The sequence below is a fragment of the Staurois parvus genome, unplaced genomic scaffold, assembly GCF_062004578.1.
Source record: "Staurois parvus isolate SC_StPar_1 unplaced genomic scaffold, SC_StPar_1.0 ptg000983l, whole genome shotgun sequence".
Classification (NCBI taxonomy): Eukaryota; Metazoa; Chordata; class Amphibia; order Anura; family Ranidae; genus Staurois; species Staurois parvus.
The window spans coordinates 1,555,839-1,567,959 of record NW_028318779.1 but is presented as its reverse complement, the minus strand read 5'-3'; the positions used below and the strand labels follow the sequence as shown (position 1 = coordinate 1,567,959).

The 12,121-nt window shown below is 41.9% G+C and overlaps 1 protein-coding gene across 2 annotated transcripts in view; it reads left to right on the top strand.

The window, feature by feature from the left end:
- Nucleotides 1-12,121, top strand: part of PLXDC1 (plexin domain containing 1) — a 424,334-nt gene that overhangs the window by 302,648 nt on the left and 109,565 nt on the right. For both annotated transcript variants that reach the window (XM_089657330.1, XM_089657329.1), the window contains exon 7: nt 5,867-5,966. In XM_089657330.1, coding sequence (XP_089513456.1) covers nt 5,867-5,966 — 100 coding nt within the window. The remainder of the gene's footprint in view (nt 1-5,866; nt 5,967-12,121) is intronic.

Below are 12,121 nucleotides of genomic sequence, written 5' to 3'. Positions count from 1 at the left end.
ACTTTCACTGGGCTATTCTAACACATGAATATGGTCTCATCTAAACCATTCCATTGTAGCTCTGGCTGTCTGTTTAGGGTCATTGTCCTGCTGGAAGGTGAACCTCTGCCCCAGTCTCAAGTCTTTTGCAGACTCCAACAGGTTTTCTTCTAAGATTGGCCTGTATTTGGCTATATCCATCTTCCCATAAACTCTGACCAGCTTCCCTGCCACAGCTGAAGAAAAGCATCCCCACAACATGATTCTGCCACCACCATGTTTCACGGTGGGGATGGTGTGTTCAGGGTGATGTGCAGTGTTAGTTTTCTGCCACACATAGCATTTTGCTTTTAGGTCAAAAAGTTACATTTTGGTCTCATCTGACCAGAGCACCTTCTTCCACATGTTTGCTGTATCCCCCACATGGCTTCTCGCAAACTGCAAATGGGACTTCATATGGCTTTCTTTCAACAATGGCTTTCTTCTTGCCACTCTTCCATAATGGCAGATTTGTGGAGTGCACGACTAATAGTTGTCCTGAGGACAGATTCTCCCACCTGAGCTGTGGATCTCTGCAGCTCCTCCAGAGTTACCATGGGCCTCTTGGCTGCTTCTCTGATTAACACCTTCCCACCTGGCCTATAGCAGATTGATGGCCGGGCAGGAAACTCCTCCCTGTGACTGCGCGTCATATGACGTCCTGTCAAAAGGAACTGCTCACGCAGCCATGGGGCCACGCAGCTGAGAGATCTGTCACTGGCTGTGTGTACGTGGGACACAGCCATTGTCATATCACTACACCAGCCAGCCCATTGCCAGTGTCATGTAACCACTGTGACCAGTCACAACAGATCACATGTTAATTGTATACAATGGATGGCTTCATGTCATGCCATTCATTGTATACAATTGTGTTGTTAGCTGTGATTGGTCACAGCAGTCACATGGTACAGACAGGGCCAATCATAGCCCAACTGTATCATGTGATGAGCTTTGCCCAATCACAGCTAATCACAACAAAAGACTGAATAAATCAGTCTCTTTCAGTATAAATTATTGCAAATATCAATGAAATATATTGGTATTAGCAATCATAATGTGTAAAAGACAAAACAAAATCCTGATCACTTGCCTAAAGTAGTTCAATGTTACTATGATAACATTGTATTGCTTTGGTCACAGTGTGTTGAAAAACAAAATAGTAAAAAAAATTAAAACTAAAGTAATAAAAAATATTAAAAAAATAAAAATGTAATTATTATTTTTATTTTTTTTTTACATACTGTCACTAGTCCGTGTTCCTGATCACCGCCAAACCAGTTATATAATAACGCTGTACTGGACTGGTGACAATATGTTTAAAAAAAAAATTAGATTTTTTTTTTTTTTTTACATATTTACATTTTACAAGAGGTGATTGTAGCCGTATTAGTGCAATTGCGACAGAAACAATTGAGTACTGTCCGTGATACTTTTTTTATTTGCACTAGTATACAATTTTGAGGACAAGCTTTCGGGGAATGTCCCCTTCTTCAGGTCCAAGCAGTACTGATCACAATGTATTCGCAGAATGTTAGGGGATGTATGGGATGGGAAGAGGAAAAAAAAAAGAAAAAAAAGAACAGAGATAAGACACAGCAAAAGCAAAGTCTGGGGAGAGGGGGGGGGGAGACAACACTAACAGGCAGTCAGGCTTGAGGTTGAGGTGATAGTCATAAAAATGTTGGATAATCAGTGAGGAATCCCATGTCCAAATTCAGGCCGTTATCTCTTGTGTCAAATAGAATTATCATTCTTAGTTCAAAAGTTTTTCTTTCCTGAATGGATTTGAAATTTCCTTTAAGAACTAAAATATTGGGATCACCTCAACCTCAAGCATGACTGCCTCTGTGAGTGTTGTCTCCCCCCCCCCCCCCCCCCCAGACTTTGCTTTTGCTGTGTCTTATCGCTGTTCTCTTTTTTTTTCTTCTTCCTATCCCATACATCCCTTAACATTCTGCTAATACATTGTGATCAGTACTGCTTGGACCTGAAGAACGGGGCATTCCCCGAAAACTTGTCCTCACAATTGTATGTTAGTGCAAATAAAAAAAGTATCACAGACAGTACTCAATTGTTACATTTTACAAAAAATTGTAACAAAAAATTACAACTTCCCAAAAACTCACCATACCTCTTACTAAATACCTTGGACTGTCTATTTTCCAAAAATGGGTAATTTGGGGGGTATTTGTACTATCCTGGCGTTTTCGGGCCTCAAGAAATGAGATTGGCCGTCAGTACATCAGGATTGATCGATTGTCAGATACAGTTGCAAGAAAAAGTATGTGAACCCCTTGGGATTACGTGGAGTTTTGCATGAATTGGGCATAAAATGTGCTCTGAACGTCATCTAAGTCACAACAATAGAAGAACACAGTCTGCTGAACATAATACTACAAAACATTAGATGTTGCCATGGTTTAATTGCACATAACATGTAAACATTCACAGTGCAGGGAGGAAAAAGTATGTGAGGCCCTAGCTTAATGACTTCTCCCAGAGCTAATTGGAGCCAGGAGTGAGCCAACCTTGACTCCAATCAGTGTGATGATATTGGATGTGTTGCTGACAGCTGTCCTGCCCTTAAAAACACACACCTGTTTTGGTTTTACTGGTTTCAAGAAGCACTGTCTGATGTGAACCATGCCTCGCAGAAAAGAGCTCTCAGAAGACCTACGATCAAGAATTGTTGACTTGCATGAAGCTGGAAAGGGTTACAAAAGTATCTCCAAAAGCCTTGATGTTCATGTGTCCACGGTAAGACAGACTGTCTACAAATGGAGAAAGTTTAGCACTGTTGCTACTCTCCCTAGGTGTAGTCGTCCTGTAAAAATGACTGCAAGAGCACAGCGCAGAATGCTGCATGAGGTAAAGAAGAATCCCAGAGTGTCAGCTAAAGACCTACAGAAATCTCTGGCACATGCTAACATTTTTATTGACACATCTACAATAAGGAAAACATTAAACAAAAATGGAGTACGTGGGAGGACACCACAGAGGAAGCCATTGCTGTCCAAAAATAATATTGCAGCACGTTTGAAGTTTGCAAAAGAGCACCTGGATGTTCCACAGCACTACTGGCAAAATATACTGTGGACAGATGAAACCAAGATTGAGTTGTTTGGGAAGAACACACAACACTATGTGTGGAGAAAAAAAGGCACAGCACACCAACATCAAAACCTCATCCCCACTGTAAAACATGGCGGAGGGGGCATAATGGTTTGGGGCTGCTTTGCTGCCTCAGGGCCTGGACGGATTGTTGTCATTGATGGGAAAATGAATTCCAGAGTTTATCAAGACATTTTGCAGGAAACCGTATGACCATCTGTCCGCCAACTGAAGCTCCGCAGAGGATGGGTGATGCAACAGGACAATGACCCAAAGCATACAAGTAATTCAACAAAACAATGGCTGCAACAGCACAGAATACGCCTTCTGGAGTGGCCCAGTCAGAGTCCTGACCTCAACCCGATTGAAATGCTGTGGCATGACCTTAAGAGAGCGATTCACACCAGACATCCCAAGAATATTGCTACACTAAAACAGTTTTGTGAAGAGGAGTGGTCCAAAATTACTCCAGATCGTTGTGCAGGTCTAATCTGCAACTACAGGAAACGTTTGGTTGAGGTTATTGCTGCCAAAGGAGGGTCAACCAGTTATTAAGTCCAAAGGTTCACATACTTTTTCCTCCCTGCACTGTGAATGTTTACATGTTATGTGCAATTAAACCATGGAAACATCTAATGTTTGTGTAGTATTATGTTCAGCAGACTGTGTTCTTCTATTGTTGTGACTTAGATGACGTTCAGAGCACATTTTATGCCCAATTCATGCAAAACTCCACGTAATCCCAAGGGGTTCACATACTTTTTCTTGCAACTGTATATATATACCATGGTTTGTGGACTCTATAACCTTCCTACAGATTAAATAATATACACTAATTTGGGGTATTTTCACCAAAGAAATGTAGCAGAATACATTTTGACCTAAATTTATGAAGAAATGTTATTTATTTGCAAACTTTTATAACAGAAACAAAGAAAAATTAGGTGTTTTTTTCAAAAGTTTCAGGGTTTTTTTGTTTATTTAGCAAAAAATAAAAAAACTCAGTGGTGATTAAATACCACCAAAAGAAAGCTGTATTTTTGTGAAAAAATTATACTTTTTTTATGGGCACAGTATTGCATGACAATTGTCATTCAAAGTGCGAAAGCACTAAAAGCTGAAAATTGGCCTGGGCAGGAAGGGGGTAAAAGTGCCCACTATTGAAGTGGTTAATGCTCTCCTTGCCCGGCCTGTCAGTTTAGGTGGACAGCCATGTCTTGGTAGGTTTGCAGTTGTGTCATATGCTTTCCATTTTCGAATGATGTATTAAACCAGGGGTGGGCAAACTTTTTGACTTGAGGGCCGCAATGGGTTCATATATTGGACCCGGGGGCCGGACCAAGATTAGATGAATGATGTGTATGTGTCATCTATAGTAAGTATAGTAATATTCCCCCATAGTAAGCATAGTAATTAATCCCCCATATAGTAATTCATCCCCCATAGTAATTCATCCCCCATAGTAATTCATCCCCCATATAGTAATTCATCCCCCATAGTAATTCACCCCCCATATAGTAATTAATCCCCCATATAGTAATTCATCCCCCATAGTAATTCATCCCCCATATAGTAATTCATCCCCCCTATAGTAATTCATCCCCCCTACAGTAATTCATCCCCCATATAGTAATTCATCCCCCATAGTAATTCATCCCCCATATAGTAATTCATCCCCCCTATAGTAATTCATCCCCCATATAGTAATTCATCCCCCCTATAGTAATTCATCCCCCCTATTAAGTTCCCAAGTCCCCCCTGTGTCAATTCACTTACCTTTGCTCCGCGCGTTCCTCTCGCCGTGTTCCCGCGCCGTTCCGGTGTAGCATGAAAATCTGTCTCCTATGAGGATCTGTCCCCCTCTACGTATCTGCGCATGTGCCAGTTTCAGGCATTAGCAGCCGATCGGCGATCTCCGGCACATGCGCAGATACGTCGAGGGGGACATCCTCATAGGAGACAGATTTTCATGCTACACCGGTCTTCAGGGCGGACTGTGAGAGGAGCCTAGCGGGAGCCTAGCTCCGCGGGCCGGATTAAAAGGTCCGGCGGGCCGTATACAGCCCGCGGGCCGTAGTTTGCCCATTGCTGTATTAAACAGTGCTCTGTTTGATGTTCAAAGCTTGGGATATTTTGTAATACCCTAACCCTGCTTTAAACTGCACAACTTTATCCCTAACCTGTCTGGTGTGTTCCTTGGCCTTCATGATGCTGTTTGTTCACTAATGTTCTCTGAAAAAAAACTCTGAAAGCTTCACAGAACAGCTGTATTCATACGGAGATTAAATTACACACAGGTGGACTCTATTTACCAATTAGGTGACTTCTGAAGGCAATTGGTTCCACTAGATTTTAGTTAGGGGTATCAGAGTAAAGGGGGCTGAATACAAATGCACCCCACACTTTTCAGAGATTTATTTGTAAAAAATGTAGAAAACCATTTATCATTTTCCTTCCACTTCACAATTATGTACCACTTTGTGTTGGTCTATCACATAAAATCCCAATAAAATATATTTACGTTTTTGGTTGTAACATGACAAAATGTGGAAAATTTCAAGGGGTATGAAAACTTTTTGAAGGCACTGTATAATTAAAATGAAAACAGTATTTGCTTTGAATATTTCCCTTGTGCCAAATGTGGCTAATGAAGAGTGTTCTCATTTTACATATAATTATATTCCCTGTATCTCACATTTGTCTGGGAACTGAGCATGTGTGTGATTTGTTACAGATTCCTCTGCCAGTACAAAACATCAGTCCTGCTCAGCATCCTGTTAAGGCGGGTCTTTCCGATGCATTTGTGGTTCTTAACCCCTTGTCAGACGCTGCAGGTGAGACCAGAAATATGGAGGACGGTATAATGCTTGTTTTTTTGTTTTTTTTTAAATTTTGAAGAGTAGGGAAGGGTTAGACCCACTGCGACCCTTCACTGCTCTCTTTGTCTGTCTATGTAACCAAAAAAAGCAAGGGGAAATCCAACATTTTGGAGATATCCTCAGAACAAGACGTAAGTTGAAATCATCCAATAGGGCACCTGTTTAAAATGTCTAAGATGGGAAATTCCTTCACTTTGGGGGATTTTTTGTTGCACAGGAAGTGAAGGAATATTTCCTTGAAGGTACACAGACAGCCAAAAATACACTGATAAGGGCCACATTAATTCTGGTTTCTTCAAGATTAGAAAAAACAGCCAGGATCCATCAGGTATAATGGACTGTAGGCTAGGTATAGCACCATATCATTAGCATATGGAATTATATTTTAATCAAGATCACTTCCAGACATGCCTATTTTGGTGGGATATTAATAAATTTTGTCTGCCAGAAACTCAATGGCTAAGATATATAATAACAGTTAGTGAACAGCACTGAACAACACGGGATAATAAGAAAGCCAATGTCCAACTATGAATGCATATTTTAGCAAAACTAAAGGTGAAGCAACTGATATGGCTCTACATAAGTTTAGAGCCACATAACCCTTAATATTTTGCAACTATTTGGAAGACAACAAAATAAAACACAGGATAACATGTTCAAACATACAAATCCCTGACATCAGCAGTACATATATTAAAAAGTCCTAGTAATATATCCAATTCTTTCATGTAAACCTGCACTGAGCCTTATATTAGGACTGCCATTGCTGACAGCCTTTTAAAAATATCAGTTGCTTAGCAGTCTCACAGAGAGTCACACAACAGGAACAAGCTTGTTCAGTCCGAAGTAAAAAATCCAGAATTTCATACTTCATTGATCTTTTGACTCAGGAAATCCTGAAGACCTTATATCAGCATAACAGCCAAAAAGTATTTTCAAAAGTACAGTGGGTTTTTTTTTTGCCTTTTTCTGGATCGACTGTGTGTATAGGGTCCCGTATATGGAGGTTTTCTATTTGATCTACTGTATGTATTTTTTTTTCTATTGGTTGAACTACATGGACTTCTGTCTTCTCAACCTGACTGACTACGCAATATATACACTCACCAGCCACTTTATTAGGTACACCTGTTCAATTGCTTGGTAACACAAATTTCTAATCAGCCAATCACATGGCAGCTACCCAATGCATTTAGGCATCTAGACATGGTGAAGACGACTTGCTGAGGTTCAAACTGAGAATCAGAATGGGGAAGAAAGGGGATTTTAATTACTTTGAATGTGGCATGGTTTTTGGTGCTAGATGGGTTGGACTGAGTATTTCAAAAATTGCTGATCTACTGGGATTTTCACACACAACCATCTCTAGGGTTTACAGAGAATGGTCCAAAAAAGAGAAAAAATCCAGTGAGTTGCAGGTGTGTGGACAAAAATGCCTTGTTGATGTCAGAGGTCAGAGGAGAATGGGCAGACTGGTTCGAGATGATAGACAGGCAACAGTAACTCAAATAACCATTTGTTACAACCAAGGTATGCAGAATACCATCTGTGAATGCACAACACATCAAACCTTGAAGCAGATTGTCTACAGCAGCAGAAGACCACACAGGGTGCCGGTGTACCCATCTTCTGATGGCTACTTCCAGCAGGTTATGTCACAAAGCTCAAATCATCTCAAACTGGTTTCTTGAACATGACAATGAGTTCACTGTACTCCAATGCCCTCCACAGTCACTATATCAAAGTCCAATAGAGCACCTTTGGGATGTGGTGGAACAAGAGATTCGCATCATGGCTGTACAGCCAACAAATCTGCAGCAACTGCATGATGCTATCATGTCAATATGGACCACAATCTTTGAGGAATGTTTCCAAAACCTTGTTGACACCTTGTTGAGACTATGCCATGATGAATTAAGGCAATTCTGAAAGCAAAAGGGAGTCCAACCTGGTACAAGCAAGCTGTACCTTATAAAGTAGATGGTGAGTGTAGTTTGAACTGGATGGACCTGTAGCTTTGTAACTTCCTTCCTCTGGTATTCTCCATAAATTCTTAAACAAAAGCACTGCATATCACATGACAGAAGTTCACTGCAGGGCACCAACACCCTAAGGGTCAATTGACACCAATGGATATGCAATATTTACATATAAAAATGCAGCCCTGTAAAATGATCAAATCATGCAAATCAACACCATAATAGTCCTGAAAAGGTGCTCATTAATTCCCAGTGCCAATGGAAAGAATGCAAACTAACCAAAAGCACATTTAAAATACGCATGTGTGTAAGAAATCCTGGAGATTCCCCTCTCTCCCTCTGGTCAGAAAATAAGTATGTGCAGAAATGGATGACGATAACGCCCTCTAGTGGGAAAACGAAATCCTGCAGGTCAGGAAGCTCCCAGAATAGGATATTCCTCTTCAATGGAACCAGGGCTGGGATTGAAATCACTCTGTGACTGTGAAATTGGGAGAAAGACCCCTCACAGAGAACACAGAGAGATACTCATAGTGTAGTATATTACTTCAATTTATTTAAAAAAAACAAGTAAAACATATAATCAGGTGGCAAGTGAAAGTGACCCACTGACCCTCTTAAAACTATAGGTGGCCGCCGGGCCTCCACATGGCACCGGCGGCGTAGTGTCAACGACGTCCACAGGCTCCTCCTATAGGGTCAGTGGGTCACTTTCACTTGCCACCTGATTATATGTTTTAATTGTTTTTTTTAAATAAATTGAAGTAATATACTACACTATGAGTATCTCTCTGTGTTCTCTGTGAGGGGTCTTTCTCCCAATTTCACAGCCACAGAGTGATTTCAGTCCCAGCCCTGGTTCCATTGAAGAGGAATATCCTATCCTGGGAGCTTCCTGACCTGCAGGATTTTGTTTTCCCACTAGAGGGCGTTATCGTCATCCATTTCAGCACATATCCATTTTCTGACCAGAGGGAGAGAGGGGAATTTCCAGGATTTCTTACACACATGCGTATTTTAAATGCGCTTCTGGTTAGTTTGCATTCTTTCCATTGGCACTGGGAATTAATGAGCACCTTTTCAGGACTATTATTGTGTTGATTTGCATGATTTGATCATTTTACAGCGCTGCATTTTTATATGTATATGTTTTACTGAGGATTTTTACATGCGTTTATCCTGGATGTTCAGCTGCTGTTTCTTTGAGAGCGCTCACTGTGTGTCCTTTACCTATACGGATATGCAATATTGCGCACATAACGGGAGTGCACTGGTGTTCATTGTGCACATTCACTGCGATGTGTTATAATACATCACAGTGCTTGATTTCTTCTTTTTTTAAAATTACATTTATTCAATTTATTCAACCATATGTGTTGCGGTGTATTACAACACATTTGTGCATTGCAATTTGCTGTGTGGTGATACATTATTGTATCTTTTAGATTTAGCAGGAACATTGTAAGTTATGTCGTGTGTGTACTTTTTATTGAAAATAGCATTTCAATAAACATTTGTGCATCTGTTACAAGATCTTATAGCTCCATCTTGTATTCTACTAGTCCCATGCTACTAATAGTAAAATGCAATGAAAGAATGAATGGATCAAAGGGGTTGTGAGTACACAAATATAGAATAGTATATGGAGTTGCATCTATTGGTCCAAAGGAATGTATTAGGAGTTCAGGCTAGGGTGACTCTAGCTGTGGCCAATGGTCTGATTTATGAGCAGACCAGGATTGCCTTTATTGTCACTTGTTAGGTCCGGAGAAGAGGAGGTGTCTTTCACTGGCAGGCACTGGTCTCCGCGAACAATCTTGAGGAACGGCAATGCGATTTAGGTTTGGTTGGCATTTGCAAGAGAAACCTTGCTATTGCTGGCCTCTAAGTCTGCCCCAAACCGAAAATTTAAAAGGCTTCAGTAACATGGTAGGAATTAGGTTTGAGAATGGGGACCCATCTTGTTCATGGAGGCCAGAGCCTGTCAGTGAGAAACACGTCCCCTTTGCTCCTGTATGGTGTACTCTGCTGTTTTATGCATTTAACATGTGCTGATCCTGGCAATCTTTGACTGCTCATAGTTCAGAACCCTGGCGCTGGCTATGACTGGAGGGCAACCCTGGTCTGGACTCAAGATATGTTTCTTTGAACCATTGAAAAGCTACTCCATATACTAGCCACAGAGTATAATAATAGTGAAATCCTCCTATGATTACTTATATCTGTTTGAACACCATCCCTCAATGTAAACAGTGTAATTCCTCCCACCCATAATGCACAGGGAAAAAAGGAGTATGTGACTTTAAATGTGCAACAAAGAGATCATGCACATATACATGAATAAAACTTTCACAATCTTTATTGCACAAAATATGATTCAAAAAGATTAGTTTTTTTGTGGCTCATACACAGAAATACATTAAGTATATGGAAGTAGTTTCTGTGTGGCATTTCAAGTTTGCTTGTTTTGTGAATAGCTTGCTTCCTCAGAATCCACATCTTTACGCCTATGCTCAAAGGACTGTGCATGCACGCAGAACAGTCTATAGAACTGGACACAACATTAGGACCCTGCGTGCATCTATATGGGCACGTGTGCATGCTCATTACCGTTGTACACATGAGCATGAGTCTGCTTGTTTGATGGACTTTGGCGCCTAGTGACCTATTTAAAGCCTTACAGGACTCAGGTTTAGTGCTAAGTGGTCGTCAGCTGTTTCTGCTTGTGACCTGATCCTGTGCTCATCGTATTCTGACTCTGGTTGTTCATCCTGCTTGTTCCTGAACCTCTGTTGCTGACTCTGGCTTATGACCTGACCTTTCTTCCTGCCTGCTATTCCAGTACTTCTTCTGCTCGCTTAATACTGACCTTGGCCTAGCTCTGACTCTGCTCCTGGTTCCTGACTTTGCACTCCTGCTGACTGTTGCTGACCTCTGCTCATTTGACCACACATCTGAGATCCAGTATCTTCCTACTGCTAGCTGGCCTGCTCCAGTTTTTAATCTGCTTACAAGATATCCTGAACCATCTCCTACAAGTACCAATGCCACTCTGTGACCTGTTATACCCTGTCATTATTCCCAGGGCAAACAGGAAAAGAGGTGTAGGGTAACCCTCTTGTCCACTTAGACTCGAGCAGGTACGTGACAGTATATATACAATATATATCATAATGTTTGTGTCACAAAACAATAACATCTCAACATAGCATCTGTCATATTCTGTAGGCAAGAGCAACAGGAATGGGAAAAATGGGAATAGGACAAATCAAAGGGAGGGTTTCCTCCCATAGCAGGACAGGTTTCAGACTGTGGGTGGGGACCAGTGGCATATCATCCATGGGTGCAGGATGTTCACTGCACATGGATCCCAAGGGTTGGGGAGGCTCACTGTGCTGTGAACAAACTGCACCCATGGATGAGATGTATCAGGAGCAAAGTCGGGGATGATCAGTGCAGCGGTGGGGACAGTTACAAGCACTGATCTCCCTGTATGGCTTTCAATGAAGCAGCTGAAAGCCGTGGGAGGGAGAGGAGGAGAAACGACTTCCAGCTGCTTCATTGAAATCCATACAGGGAAATCAGTGCTTGTAACTGCCCCCACCACTGCACAGATCATCACTGACTGTGCATCGATTTCCCTTCTGGGCCCCCCTGTGTGTTCCCCCCCCCCCCCCAGGTCTCTGAAGCCCTGTCTTCTCTGACAGTGCCCACAATGGCAGAGGAGAGAGCCTGGATCTGCTCTGCCTCCCCCTGTCCCCGCCCACTCTCCAGTCTGTGCAGCTTCTGAGAAAGATGTGTAGGCAGGAAATTGTGTTGAGCAGCCAGAAGCTGTGTGATGCTTCTGAATGTACCAGTAAGCCAGGAATCATCCATGTGAGTCCTTCCTTTATTCTTTCCTTCCTTCCCTCCATCCCCCCTCCTTTGTCTTCCTTCCTTCCTCCATCTACTCCCTCCCTTCCTCCCTCCCTCCCTCTTCTTTCTTCCTTCCTCCATCCATTCTCTCCCTTCCCTTCCTTCCTCCCTTCCTTCATCCATTCCCTCCGTCCCTTTTCTTCTTTCCTTCCTTCATCCCCTCCCTTCCTTCTTTCCTCCCTCCCCTCATTTCCTTCCATCCATTCCCTCCAT